This window comes from Salvia hispanica, chromosome 4 (assembly GCF_029641045.1).
Source record: "Salvia hispanica isolate PSC_SH4W2 chromosome 4, Shi_PSC_v1, whole genome shotgun sequence".
NCBI classification, from domain to species: Eukaryota; Viridiplantae; Streptophyta; class Magnoliopsida; order Lamiales; family Lamiaceae; genus Salvia; species Salvia hispanica.
The window spans coordinates 10,117,593-10,133,393 of NC_142695.1; the positions used below are offsets into that span (position 1 = coordinate 10,117,593).

Genomic DNA, 15,801 nt, shown 5'->3' on the forward strand with positions numbered 1-15,801 from the left:
TTCTTATCATTTAAGAGTTGAAAGCAAACAAAGATTTAATTCGGCTTGAAAATTTACGTCCTTTCGAGAACAACTAAAATGATAAGAAAAGTTGGATTGTTACAGTCGGTATATATCAACGTTTTGGTATGTCGGTATATACCGGTATACCAAAGATTCAGTATACCCGCAGTATAGGAAATCTAATACCGTTACCGTACCGAAAACTATGGTACACCGAAAAATCGGTATTTTCAGTATTTTTTTGGTACGGTAAGTCCGGTATTCCGATATATTGGTATAATTCCCAACCCTTAGGGGGATGATATGTCGTCGTGTATGAGATATTTTTGGAGTGAATATACTCCAATCCTTTTAAGCAGTCAACGAAGACAGTTTCAACATCAAGTTTCTTCAAGGATAGCAGGGTAGACAAATTCATATCAATAAAAATTACTCCACTAAACACTCACCCTTCACACTCCTCCATGAGTTAGATAGAGGAAGTGTGTGGGAGACTTTCCACATTCAAAGTTGTATTGTTTATGAATACGTTTCAACTGTTCGGTGCATGCAAAATCTAGGTACAGATTGCTCAACCCAAGCCTTGTAACATCTTAAGATGTTTGGAAGATCTTGAAAGAGCCTAATCTCACAATAAACAAAAGACGGAATAAGATAACAACGTATTTGGATGAACTTGAAAGAGTAGTTCAATAGTTAACAACAAAAGAAATAAAATAAGAGAAGAATGAATTTGAAATAATATCAGATAACTAAAAAAACAAAATAAGAAAATAACATGTTTGGATGAAACATGAAAGAGTGACTTAGTTTCATTGTTAAAAAAAAAAAAACAAATTATATGCAATCTTAAGATGATTGGATAAATTTGAAATAATGTCTGCTAACAAGAAAAAATAAATATTGCTGACATTTTTTTCTCAAAATAAAGATTGCATATGTAAATAAATACCAACAAAATAAATAAAAAATGAGAAGAATAAAATGCACACGGGAAGATATGTTTTTCACAGAGATTGCATAAGGGAACAATCTTGATAGCATAGGATTGTCTAGGGCTGGGTCGATACGGTATATTGTATCGAAAATTTTATATCGTTATCGTATCGAAAATATCAGTATCAAAGAATTTTATATCATTACCGTATCGAAAGTTTCGGCATATCGGATTTTGGTATACCTAAATTTAATATCTATACAGTTACCGTATCGAAATTCGGTATATTGTACAGAACTTCGGTACCCCGTTCTGAACGGTATATCGAAATTAAATGGATATCTATTTATGATTTTAGGGTTTCCAATAAATATTTTTGCATATATAAATAAATTAAATGAATATCTATTTATGATTTAAACTTTTAATCTTAAAAAACTAAATTATAGTATTATTATTATTATCAGTATAAACGGTATAGTATCGATAATTCAATGTGTATTCATTTTTGTAATATTTCGGTATACCGATAATATCGATATATATCGTATATTCGATATAAAACGATATACCGCGGTAAAAGGAAAATTCATATCGTTATCGTATCGAAAACTTACGATGCGGTATTGTATCGTACCGAATTTTTGGTATACCGGAAATTCAATATTTTTTATACGGTATCATACGATTGATATGCCGTTTTTTCGGTATATTTACAAGTCCTAACTATAATTGAAGTAATTCTATTAATGAAGGTTTAATTTTCTCAAAATTTAAATTTAAATTAAATTAATTACAAAAATCCAAAATCCAAAATTATTTAAATATGTCCTTTTTAAATTGTGTTGATAAATGCTTTTACATACTCCCTCCGTCCACAAACAATAGATCTATTGTTGTTCGGCACGGGTTTTAATGTAGAATTGGTAAAGTAAGATAGATGAAGAGAAAAAGTAGGTAAAGTAAGAGAGATAGGGAGAACAAGTGAATAAAGTATGAGAGAGGGAAGAAAAAGTGGGAAAAGTATGACAGATAAACTTTCCATTTTTAGAAAGTGATCTATTTTTTGTGGACGTCCCAAAATGGCAAAAGTGATCTGTTTTTTCTGGGCGGAGGGAGTATTATTTTTATTAAAATATTATTGTCAATCTGATATATTTATTTTTGGGAATTTTATTAATATATTGAAGAATGAACTATATAAATAGTACATGATCTTTTACTTTCGCACAAAAATGATACCTGATCTTTGTTTTATATCGTTTTTATTATCTAAAAGTCACTTTTTTAGTACCTAATACTAATTTTCATTCTAAAAGACCCCCTAAAAATCACATTTTCACATTTTAGTCGTGGAGGGCATTTTTGGGCATACACGAAAAGAGGAGTTAAAAAATGATATATATATCTTCTCTATCTTTTTTCTTCTATACTTTATTTATTATTATTAACATCATTATTATGAGGTTTTAAATTAATATTTAATTTATTTTTTTTAATGTATCTCAACTTATGACTCATACTTAATTATAGTTATAGTTTTATTATACTCCCTCCGTCCCAGATTTATAGTCGCATTTAGTTATGGCACGAGTTTTAAGGAATTGATGGAATGTGTAATTAATGAAGTGAGAGGTGGAGTATGTAATAAATGAAATGAGATGGTGGAGTGAGATGATGAAGTGTGTAATAAATGAAGTGGGATGATGGAGTGTGTAATAAATGAAATGAGTTGGTTGAAGGTGGGTCCCTTTTTGAATTTTGGATTTTTTATTTTTGTTTTGATTTATTTTAATGTAGATAATGGCATTTGGGTGTAATTTTAGTGAATAATGGGGTAAAATTTTATGTCCAAATATGGAAAATTCTAAATGTGACTATAAATGTGGGACGGACTTTTATGGCAAAATGTGACTATAAATCTGGGACGGATGGAGTATTTAATTATTATTATATTATACTCCCTCCGTTCCATAGTAATGGAGACGTTTCTTTTTGGTACGGAGATTAAGAAAAATTTTGTTAGATGAGTTAAGTAAAGGAAGAATAAAGTGGAAAATGAAAAAGGTAGAGAGATGAAGAGAGAAAGTAAGAGAGAGTAAAGTATGTGGAAAAATGTGTTGACTTTTACTAAAAAGAGAAATGACTCTATTTCTGTGGAACGTACCAAAATGGCAAAATGTCTCTATTACTATGGAACAGATGGAGTAATAATAATAATAATAATAATAATAATAATAATAATAACTCGTAATTAATAAATATTCATAATAACTTATTTAAATATGAATTATATAATATTAAATTATAATAAGAATAATAATTAATATTATTATTTTATCTTATTAATAACTAATCAATATAATCATAATAAAATCTAAAATTATGAATTATATTTATAATGATGTAAATGATTGAATATTTTTAAATAGGTATAAAACAAATTAAAAATATTTAATTGATTTTATTAGTTTAAACTATTGATTTAATTAGGTGGTTTTTCTATAGTTTAAATTGTGAATGTGAATTAGGTGCATATATAAAATACTAAAAAATTAAAGAAAAGAAAGAAAAAAGAAAGAAGAGGAAATAGAAACTAGAGTAAAGGCCAAATGTGGTCCCTAACATATGGTCGTTTTATCAATTTGGTCCTTAACATTATCATTTTGATTATTTAGTCACTCATAAATAAACTCGGACCCAAATCGGTCCTCACTTAACAGAACCGTCAAAAAATAGACGGTGATTGCAATTTGACTATATTAAATTATTAATGGTAATTAATTATACCTAATTATAATTCTTAATTCCTATTAAATTACAAATTATTCATTTCATTTTGCAACTGATACTATCTTTTTTCCAATTTTGCTAATAGGAAAAGAATTATAATTACGTATAATTAATTACCATTAGTAATTTAATATAGTCAAATTGCGGTCACCGTCTATTTTTTGACGGTTTTGTTAAGTGAGGACCGATTCGGGTCCGAGTTTATTTGTGAGGGATCAAATAATAAAAAAGATAATGTTAATGACCAAATTGATAAAACGACCATATGTTAGGGACCACATTTAGCCTTTACTCTAGAAACTAAGAAAAAAAGGAAAGAAGAAAGGGGAAAAAAATCACATTTTTTGTATTTAATTGAAATTTCCATGTATACCCTCTATGGCTCAAAAATCACATTCTTGGCACTTAGGGTTATTTTTGTCACAAGAACCAAAAATGGTATAAAACAAAAATCATGTACCATTTTATGTGAGACAAATATCATATACTATTTATATAGTTCACTCTATATTGAAAAAATTTAAGATAATTTTTTGGTACAAATCCAATATTTTAGGATTTAATCCAATAATCACTCATGTATTTAAAACTTAGATTCATAGTTATATAAAATAATAATAACATAATCATATCTTTAATTTACCACAATCAATATTTAGAAGTTATTAAATTCAATATGATTTTAAATGTTTTAGAATACATAATGAGAAGAAAAAAAGAATAACAAAATGATAAAAGAAAAAAATAAGAAAAAAAAGTAAAATGAAAATTGACTGAAACAAAAATCACAAAGAAGGTGACTCGATGAAGTATTTAATACTCCATCCGTTCCAAGGAAGATGACCTCTTTCTTGGGCGGTACGAGATTTTATGCAACTTTATTTTGTGTGTTAAATGGAGAGAGTAAAGTAAGAGAGAGGGGATAAAGTAGAGATAAAGATGTTTCCATTTTAAGTAATGAGTCATCTTGGTTGGGAAAAAAAAAAGTGGGTCATCTTTAATGGGACGGAGGGAGTATTATTCTTGAAATTCTTTGAATGAAGCATATTAGTGGATATATAGTTTATCGACAATTTTGCCCTCATTTAAAAAATACTTAAAAATATATTTTATTTTTGTAATGGATTTTTTTTCGTATTCCCTCCATTCCCAAAGAGTATGAACTATTTTCTTTTTTGTCTATCCATGAAAAATATGAACTTTTTTATTTTGAAAAAGTCGAACAAAATATTACCCTTATACATTATTTTATTTACAACTATACCATCACCATTAACAACCTATACCATTACAATAATATAGACCTTACTTTCCACTAATATTATTTCTACTATTGTTCATATTCTTTGGGGACGGAAGGAGATTTTACAATAAGTACTTAAATAGATGCAATAAAAAATAAAAATTTAAGTGTCTAATGTAAATTCTTTTACGAAAAACTAAATTACAAAAATGATAGTTCTGCTATCTAAAAGGTTTACTATGAATGAATAAATAAATGTTGATTGCAATAATTTTACAAGAAAATACATTATCAAATCAAAATATGTTTTAATATGATGATATGCATCTTTCCCTTCCCTTTGTCCAGAGTGAAAAGAAACACTCTGTTTTGAGAATTTCGCCCAAAAACCCTAGTCGTCTTATTTTTCTCTAAAACGCACAATTGCTAAGGTAATAATCTCGGCATACTGTTTGATTTCGATAAGCATTGGATGAGTGGAGGTATCTGTTAATATTTTTCTAATGAATTTGTGGTTGATGCAGTTAGAAAAAAGATGGCAGGTGGATCAGATGCTGTAGAAAACACGGGCTTATCTTGTGCTAGATGCGGCGAACCAGCTCATCTGCAGTATGAATTATGAAATTCTTTCTTCATTTTCTCTGCTATTTTTAATTTTATCATTTACGGCGTGGATTGAATCTTAATCGCAACCCTTGAATATAATCTCATTTTGCATGGAAAATGATGTATTGTTTCGTTAATTTGCTTTGCTGGTGACTGCCGGTGGGTTTTTTCTTTATTAGTTATAGATTTATTACTATCAATGTTTTGGAAATTTGATCAGTGTGTTGGCGTGCTATGGTCTGTGCTCTATTCATGTTGGTTTTTGCTGCTTACAGATGCCCCAAGTGCGTACAACTAAAGCTTCCTCGTCAAGGTGCCGCTTTCTGGTTCGTTCTTTGGCTCCACTTTTGGAAAGAAGTATTTTTTTGGATGAACCGGACCTAGATTTTCACTAACTGCTAGTTGTATGTTCGTTGAAATTGGATCATATATGTTTTTTGAGCTTAGAAATTGTTCACAGTTAGTATATTAGACAAATAAAGTAGGTCAGATGATGATAAATGATAATTGAGAGTTTAATTTATTGGAATGGAGTATCTAGTTGGTTTTAGACGTATTATCCTCTAAGAAGACAGTCTGACATTGAATGTATGACACACTAATGTTAATTGGGCTTCCATTCAGTATGGAATTGGCTGCAATATTGATGTTAATGCCTATTATTGATAGAAATCATTGTCCTTCCAGTTCCCAAGACTGTTTCAAGGCATCCTGGAGTTCTCATAAATCTGTTCACTCAAATTCAAATTCTTCCCCTGCATCTGAAAATTCTAGTGAAAGAAATTCGGGCCTGCCCAATGATGGCTGGCTTTACTGCATGCGCAAAGGACAATCTCGGACACCAAAAATGCCGTATTTTGACTGGACAGGGTAATAATTACTTCAACTCCTATCCCACCCCTCTAAAAAGAATGCTTCTTCTCCAACTACAAAAATTTAGCTCAACTTTTACTCTGTTTTTTACTCTTCCTTTTCAGACCATTAAGGCCATATCCAATATCGCAGAAACGTTTTGTGCCTGCTCATATTGATCTACCTGACTGGGCTATTGATGTAAGTTTCTTAGTTTATATAACTGTGTCTTCGAATTTTTTATTTTTATACTGTATATAGTATTAATGGCTTATTTAGGTATTAGGTTGATTGATGTTCACTAGGACTTTCTCCAGTTAAAGGACATCCTTGCTATTCTGCTAATTCTCCTGCCTATATCAAGTGCATTGACATCTACATTTTCAATCATTTTCAGGGAATTCCAAAAATTGAGCCCAACAGTGATCTGCAACATGTTGTTGAGGTAGTCAGCAGTCTCTGAGTTATGTGCACTTTTGACAGTCTGACTTGTTATTTTTGGTGAACTGGATATGACTAATCCATTTGCGTTCCATGATATAATTTATGAAGATCAAGACTCCAGAGCAAATTGAGAGAATGAGAGAAACTTGCCGGGTAAGCATCTTGATTGTTCTGTTCCCAATAAAAAAATTATGCATACATGTTCATCTAATTGAAAATATGGGAGTTGGAGGAGAAACACACACCATGCACGCAGCCAAACACTAAACACTAATAAGTTAGTAGAAAAACCTCTCGCTTGGTAAATGTATAGCTGAAAGCCTGGAACAAAATTTCACTGCAACTTGTCTTCTCGAGAGTCATTATTATTGTTTTATGCATACAGTATAGAATATATATTCAGCATTCTAGTTTTGACTTCTTGTTAAACCTTGCATTCTTACCTCCAGATTGCAAGGGAAGTTTTGGATGCTGCTGCTCGGATAGTAAGACCTGGAATTACTACTGATGAGATTGATGCTGTTGTTCATGAAGCAACTATTGCTGCTGGTATGATTTACAATTACATCCCTCACATAGTCACATTTCACACTGTATATCTCTACCTGCTGAATTTTGTTGTTTCTTTGGAAGATAGTGTTTCTGTGTTTACTTTAAATTTTCGTGCAGGAGGATATCCATCTCCTTTAAATTATCATTTCTTTCCAAAGTCTTGCTGCACGTAGGTATTCCTTACTCTGAATTTTTCTATTATTCACTTCGCAGTCCCTAAATACATCACAATATGAACTCTTAACTCTCTCAGGTCAGTAAATGAAGTTATCTGCCATGGGATTCCTGATGCAAGGTATGTTGTGAACTCATTCAAGAAAAATATGTATGATAGGTGCTAGTGTGTAGCACATAAATATGGTGTCTGATCTGATGCACTTCTCGTGACTTGGTCATATGAATCCTCAATACTTTCCTGCTGCTCTTTAACTTGTTTCTCCTCGACCCAAGCACTTGGGACCATCCATGAAGCCAACCTTTTGCTTTTGAGATATACTCCCTCCGTCCCCAAAGAGTATGAACTTTGGGTTCGGCACGGGTTTTAATGCATTATTGGCTGGTAAAGTAAGAAAGAGAGATAGTGAAAGTTTTTTAAATATTGCTAGTGGAGAATGGGTCCTATCTCATTAGAGAGAAGAGAGTTTCCAAAATTGGAATGTTCATACTCTTTGGGGACGGACAAAAAAGGAAATAGTGCATACTCTTCAGGGACGAATGGAGTATGTAAAAACGCCATAGGCCCAGGCATTGTGTATAATACTTGTAATGAACATGGGTGATCATTCTATACAGGGAAAGTACATTCTCACTCGCATTTGTTTCTGTCGTTCAGGATATTAGAGGATGGTGATATTGTAAATGTAGATGTGACTGTGTATTATAAAGGGGTACATGGTAAGGATATTCATAGCCAACCCAAGATCATAGTTATTATGTATATGTTCATTATGTACAGACTAAATATTTTCTTGCTTGCCTGCTTATGCAGGTGACTTGAATGAAACATTCTTTGTGGGTAATGTTGATGAAGCATCTAAACGGCTGGTTCAGTGTACATATGAATGCTTGGATAAAGCAATAGCAGCTGGTAAGTGTTTGCCCCTTTTGTGTCTCGTACATCATTCTTTTATTATTTAGCTCTCTTTCTCTGGATTTCCCAATTTTCGTGTGTACTTCTCAAATTCTCACTCAATGATCATGTGATCTCTAAATTAATGGTTGCTGCTAGTGTTTATTACTTTCATAAGTTCATTCGCTTCCCTGCTTTAAATATCTGCGGAATCATGCTGCTGACTGTTTATTGTGTCTTATTCATGCTCTCTATAGTTAAACCTGGGGTGCGTTTTCGGGAAATGGGGGAAATCATTAGCCGGCATGCTTCTATGTCTGGTTTCTCTGTGGTAATTGAGCTTCTCTTGTTTGTAAATCTATGAACTTCCATTCTTACTTACTTTTGACATTATTGATATAGAAATGCTATGTTGTCTCATTCTGCAGGTGAAATCTTATTGTGGTCATGGAATTGGCGAGCTCTTCCACTGTGCTCCAAATATACCCCATTATGCAAGTATCCTAAAAATGGAATTGTACTGTTACACTTTTACCATGCTTGTTAAGAGGATATTTCTAATAAGGCATGTTTGTTTTAATGAATTGTCGTTCAAAAAGTCAAATGACTGAGATAAATGACCTCATGAGATGTCTTTTGCATAAGGATTTTTTCTTGATCCGAGAGTATAGGTATCATATCATCTTTAAGTATCTTGTAACTTCACTTTCCCATGGGGCCTTAACCCGAGCAGGAAATAAAGCTGTTGGAGTGATGAAAGCAGGACAGACATTTACCATTGAACCTATGATAAATTCTGGTAGATATTTAGTTGCTAAACCTTTGCCCTGTGTTTGAATCTTCTGTGTTCATCTAAATCACTTTCATGTTAGGTGTTTGGCGCGACCGGATGTGGCCTGATGGATGGACTTCTGTAACTGCAGATGGGAAATGCAGTGCCCAATTTGAACATACACTTCTGGTAAAGGCTCAAGTTCTCATTATATATCACTACATTCACCATAGAAGTTTACATGTTTAATCTTCATTGATCAGTATTGCACCATGTCTAATTTCCTGACCAATATCAGATACTAGAACAATTGTTTTACATGAATCTTGCAGGTTACAGATACAGGATGTGAAGTTCTTACGGCACGCCTGCCATCGTCTCCAAAAGTATTTCCTTGGGCAAGTCCATGATAGATGGATTTATGGTTCAGGGGGTTATTGGTGAGATAATTCAAGCAACATTTTGCAACTGCTTGAGGAATGCAGTTTTCTTGTTGCTTACTTGTTGAGAGTGGCAAGGTGTTGTAATAGTACTTTGTGTGGTGGTTATCAAATTTTGAGTTAAAATTTTCCAAATGTTTGTATAATTTTCAGAAACAGAATAAGATAGCAAACGAAAGAGCTTGAATTTATGTGGCATTTCCAAGCTGACAATTTTTCTCAATTTAGAATTTGATAGTTGGATTTTTATTTAGAATTATATATGTGGTGACCACCTTTTATGTAAAAATATTAGAAACCTGAATCAATGTATATATACTTTACATGTTACTTTTTCACATAATTGTAATTTCCATCAGAAAACAAACAAATCAAATTCAGTCAACTGGAAAGCATCTAAGATGCTCAAAAATTTGAAACATGAAAGGGTCATAAATCTAGGGATTTACAACCCTAAATCTTGCAGCAAATCTATTGAACAAGGCCAGCGCAATGCTAGTAACCTGTTGAAGATTAAGAACTCTAGCTTTGATCAGGGCCTTTGTCTTCCCCCCGATGGTCCGTCCTGAAATCCCATCGATGCACATGCTTGCATCTGTCAATGCAGTGCTCATCCATGTCTGGACGTTGCTTGCATGCCATGTGAACTCACTGCTTTCCTCACCTTCCTTTATGTGTTGTGCCTCTTTGATGCTTCTTGTGAGCTGATCCACCCCATCATTTATCTGATCCAAACACTCCCTAACGGATCGGATCTGTGGGCCCTTGGTCCGGTTTAGCCTTTGGGCCACTTGGGTGATGTAGGCTTGTGTTGTCTCGGCTTTGGCCAGGGTGACTTTTAATGCTGTCTGGGCTAGCTGCCGGTGACTCAATGTTTTGCTGAAGCTAGAAACATAAGGTGATAAACACCTTACACATAAATTCGAATATAATGTCGTCTCACATTGCGACTCAATGAATGCCCTTGCCCTGGATCGAGCCCGACGTGGGGAGACTGGGTGCTGGGCTTGAACTAGGGTAAGGGCAACAAGGGAGAGTGCTAGGAAGGTGATTGTTTTTGCCATTGTAGATGTGAGTGGGAGGAGATTGAAAACTTTGGGTTTGGAGTTTGACTTTGAATGTGCAATGTGTTAATCTGTGTGATAATGAAATTCTTGTTATGGGGTTTATATAGAGAGAGTATTTGAATCCATATAGCATGCTTGCATGAGATTGCATTCAAGAATATAAATATTGTTTTTTTAATTGCATTGACCATGTGTGTTTGCAGTTTCCTAGAACCAGGTTGGACCTGATTTTGGAGTAAGTAAAAAACCACAATTCATGTGGGAAAGTACTGAGTGACTAAAGTTGGTCTTAGAAAGTTTGAAGTTCAAGAAGAATGTCTGAAAATTAATCGAATTCTTACTTTAGTAACACTCAAAAACCTTGATGTGAATCTACTTTAGTGAGAAAACATGCGTGTAATTAAGATGTAATTTGATTGGATCCGGGATGCATGATCTATTTTCAAATTACAGGCTAGACTTTTGAGGAAAAAACAATCGAACAAGAGATTAAACTAGACATTTGACATAACCTTTAATCACACGTAAACATAACAATGGACGATCCTAGAGCTTATACTAGGAGTACTATTTTTTCAATTTGATCCAAATGTTAGAGTAGTAATGGATCACATATTTGATTAATTAACAAATAAATATACGTAATACTTTTTATATATTGATCTGTAAATTTGTACTCATATATCATAAATTGTCAATATATTGAGTCACAAATCGTACATATCAAGTGAATACGGATAATATTGCGTAAATAATCTGGTGGGCGGACGGAAAACCATAGAAGTATTAGAAAGAAAAATATTTGATAGTAAGAAGGTTAGAAAAATGATTATACTACAATACTGTCGGCTTCTGCTCCATCTCTTCACTACAAAAATATTCAACAAGGCTTCCATTTGACCAGCATGATGCTAAAATAAAGGTGATTAATACACGCAATTATTTAATTTGGAAAATGAGAGCACCAAATAACAATCAACAGACTTATGTTAATGTGTGTGTGTGTGTTATTGATTAATTAATTCGTAATTAATTAGATCTTCTCACCGATGATCATGTACTGGCTGGCCGCCCAGATCTTGTAACAACTAATAAAAATATAATTCAAATAACTTAAAAATGAGATACCAGATGCACAGTATGACAGAAACAATTCAGCCACACACTTTTCCATATGAAAGTAATTGCTTAAATTAATTTTATGTTTTATTTTCTTTGCTTTGCTAAGTTGTACATAATTTTTGTATTCCAAATACTAAACAAATTTAATATAATATCGTTAGTTATCATCATAATTTTGTGCATTCTTTCCTTATTAATTTACATAATCCGTGATAAAAACATACGTGTAGAGTCACCATTCCCGCACCTTATAATAAATTGAATGCTACTATATAAAGAGAAAATGAATCGTAATGTTATGTATACAAGCTAAAATATTTATATTATCGTCAGATTTAAGTGTATCCAGCCAGGTAAGGCTTTACTTAAACCGACCAACAATGGTGGATTAATTAAAATTAATCACGTGGGTTTAACCAATTTTGTTGGCCCATTCCATGCTAATTAAATTTTGACATTCAACGATAACCTAATTCAAATAACTACGATCCGGATTTAAGGATTCTATTTACTTCTTTTATATTGTTGAACCCTTTTTATTAACTACAACATGCAAATTTTTAGTCATATTATTGAGATTTCACGCGTGTTTTATTCTTCTTTGATTTGATTCATTTTATAAAAAAAAGCAATCGATTATAATTCCCTATTCATTCAAAATGATTCAAGTGTACATTCTAAAATTATGCACATTTTAATGATCAACTTGGTTCTCCGTTGAAATAGAAGCTTTGCTAGCTAATTTCTTCGAATTTAAACTTAAATTAACTAATTTTAAAAAAACAAGCCCTCAAATAATACTAATAAAGTCTTGACAACGAGTTGATTTGGTACATCAATTATTCATGATATATATTCGACACAAGATCATATTTGAACTCATCTTCGCCGGTCAAAATTCAGAAATAAAATCTTGATTCCTGCCAAGACATTACTCCCTCCATCCCTCCACGAATACAAGACCATGTTTGACCGGACATGACTTTTAAGAAATGTAGTGAAAAATGAGTGGAAATAGTTGGTGGAGTAGTAGTTTTATAATAAAACGTGATTGAGATAAAGTTAGTTGAATATGGAGTCCATTATTAAAAGTTTTTTTTTAAAAAAGCAAAGGTGTCATTTGTTGGTGGACGGACAAAAATAACAAACGGGACGATTACTGGTGGACGGAGGGAGTACAAAATTTGCATAATTCAAAGATACAAATAAATACTTAACGTGATGTCTCAACATAAAGTCTTTTGCATCACTATACAGCCATTTACACATGTTGTGATCAACCAACTACTATATGCAATGTAACCTTTATAAAGAACAATTTTCATTAGCTACAGAAAAGCAATTTCATGAATCTAGTTTGAGCAAAATGAATACCAAAGTTTAAAACCCTCAAATGAACTAAACTGGTTCTAGCTAATAAGGCTGTGACAGAGCTTGTTTATCATAAAGGCCGAACCAAATAGATGATACAGAATAGTGTGTTTGGCAATTGATCAGAGTTACCATCCCATAATCTAACAAGTTAGAGAAATTAATTAGAGGTTTAAGTTTAATCATAGTCGATATATGAAGTTATTCGTTATTCACATAATTATGAAAAAAGGTCACATGTTACAATGAAAGAATTCCTAGGAATGCCAAAATGGGTATTTGACTGTCAAAGTCATATTATATGTTAAAGATTTACCATTTATGATTCCTATCTATTGTAACAAAACAAATTAATATAATTTCACAACAAAATTCTTCCGGCATTCAAAGTCGTTTTCAATGAATTATATATCTACTATTCTTGGATCATACTAACTGACATAAATATTGCATATGCTTCATATGTATAATTCTGAATTCAATGACTAATTCAGAGACTTACCATATCAGACCGTTCAAACTTATTTATACACAATACAAGGGTAAAGAAAGGAAATCGAAATTATTACAATATTATATCAAGTGTAGAATTGAACTATTTTTTTTTCCTATATATACTAGTGGAATCATTGCAGAAAAAAACAGTCAATCCACTAAACATGCCTCGCCAGAAAACAAAGCATACACAAATTTTGAGTGAGAGAGTCAGAAAATCTACTTTCAAAAGAAGACTTGATAGCTTATTCAAGAAAGCACATGAGCTATCAGTGTTGTGTGGCGTAGAGATAGTTATCATCGTTAATGATCCGAAAGAGTCACATTCAACCCTGTGGCCCTCTCATGATCAGGTTATGAATGGACTCATGAAGTTCATGGCTCGTTCCAAAGAGCCCGGACCCAAGAAAATGGTTCTGCATGATAAATTCTTGAGTGATAAATTGAAAAGCATGACCGATAGATTGCTGAAACTTCAAAAGAAGAATGACGAAACAGAAATGGGGTTCCTCATGACTCGACTCTTTGAAGGTGGAATCTTCAATGAGCTAGATGTGAGGCAGCTAAATGGTTTGGATCAGTTTGTGGAAGAAAAGCTGAAGAAGCTCGAAAACAGATACAATGAGCTTACAGGGGCACAAGGCCAGCTTATGTGCACTAACAATCCACACCATAGCCAGATGATAACAGCAATGGCAGAACATAGAAGTGGCGATTTTGCAACTACTTCAATTGTGGCGACAGAGGACAGATGGTTCGGCCCGGGCATCCAGAACACTTTTGGCATGTCAAGAGGAATCGAGTTAGGATCAACTGAAGTTGCAAGATCCTTTACTAACTGGAATCAGGGTGGAGTTCCTGATGAGTTTGGAAGTGTGTGGCCCACCAATTTCTATCCTTGATTTAGATACATCTTATGCTATGTTATGTTTTACCACCCTAAATTTGAAATGAATGTTTTTATATTTGGTCTCAATATATCTTTTTGAATTCATAATAAGGGATGAGTTTCTTGTATTTATATTTACAAAGCACATGCAGCTATTGTCATGCAGATTAATATCTTTAAACCACAAGGATATCAAGTATGCATGTAAATGTAATTATATACATCAAGCAAAAACAACCGCAGAATTAATACATGCAAGGGAAAAAGGGGTATATAATTAATTCTAAGACGGCTATAAGTCCAAGCAATAAACTGGATTCAAATTCCCATATCTATATCTCTTTCTCATTCAACCACAAACCAGACCTATAGAAGGCAGCATAACTCCTATGCTACCTGTTTTTATATTCTTAATCAAGCTGCAGTTATACAACAATAAAACTACCCTCTAAAATCATGTAAAATCCAAGTGAATCAACTCCCCCAAACTTAAACAATTGCAAGTCCTCGAGCAATGAAGAAAAATAACTAGAAGAAACTTGGATTCAAAAAGAATTTTAGACATCATCATCGTCTCAAAGAATACGGAATAAAAGAGCATATCACAATACAAATTCCATCAAGTTAAGCCGCCGAATGCACTTTTACTACTAACTCGTATATCACCTTGAATTCATGCTTCACTCGAGATGTATATATGTGTGTTTATTCACCTCACTCAAAGTGTATAAGATATCAAGTAACACTCAAATCAATCAAAAATGCATGGTTTAACATAGGCTTGCTCAATGTCTAACCTCTCCTCTACTTCGTGTGACCATAAATCTAGAGTCCGAAAGGTCTTTTGTTTAGGTTATAATGTAGGCTCTTTGGTAAGGTAGGGTAATATTTGGCTAAAGTGACTAAATTCCCAAAAAGATGTGAAATTCCAAGACATTACACAATCCACTTTCAACTTCAACCATTCACCAAAACACTTCTCAACAATAACTAGACTTTGTCTAATTTCTTCCAAACTTCCAAAGATCTTGAATTATTCTCTATATACTATTTTTTTTCTTTTTTTCTTTCTTTTCTTTTTCTTTCTTTCTTTCTTTCTTTCATTCTTTATTTCTTTCTCTCTTTCTTTTTTTTTTTCTAAGTACA

General features: G+C 32.7%; 2 protein-coding genes and 1 pseudogene across 2 annotated transcripts; 2 read left to right on the forward strand and 1 right to left on the reverse strand.

Annotated features, from left to right (window-relative positions):
- Window positions 1-5,262: 5,262 nt before the first annotated feature.
- LOC125196813 (methionine aminopeptidase 1A-like) lies at window positions 5,263-9,902 on the forward strand. The gene is made up of 17 exons (XM_048095444.2): window positions 5,263-5,407; window positions 5,501-5,585; window positions 5,858-5,908; window positions 6,270-6,452; window positions 6,560-6,635; window positions 6,832-6,879; window positions 6,987-7,031; window positions 7,328-7,427; window positions 7,548-7,599; window positions 7,684-7,725; window positions 8,263-8,324; window positions 8,419-8,517; window positions 8,757-8,830; window positions 8,928-8,997; window positions 9,233-9,298; window positions 9,372-9,460; window positions 9,604-9,902. Exons 2-17 carry the CDS (start codon window positions 5,512-5,514, stop codon window positions 9,679-9,681), a joined length of 1,209 nt encoding a protein of 402 aa, XP_047951401.1. The 5' UTR covers window positions 5,263-5,407; window positions 5,501-5,511; the 3' UTR covers window positions 9,682-9,902.
- Window positions 9,903-10,011: 109 nt separating this feature from the next.
- LOC125196817 (pectinesterase inhibitor 9 pseudogene) lies at window positions 10,012-10,826 on the reverse strand (annotated as a pseudogene).
- A 3,104-nt stretch (window positions 10,827-13,930) lies between these two features.
- On the forward strand, window positions 13,931-14,668 carry LOC125194632 (agamous-like MADS-box protein AGL80). The gene has a single exon (XM_048092881.1). It carries the CDS (start codon window positions 13,931-13,933, stop codon window positions 14,666-14,668), a length of 738 nt encoding a protein of 245 aa, XP_047948838.1.
- Window positions 14,669-15,801: the final 1,133 nt, after the last annotated feature.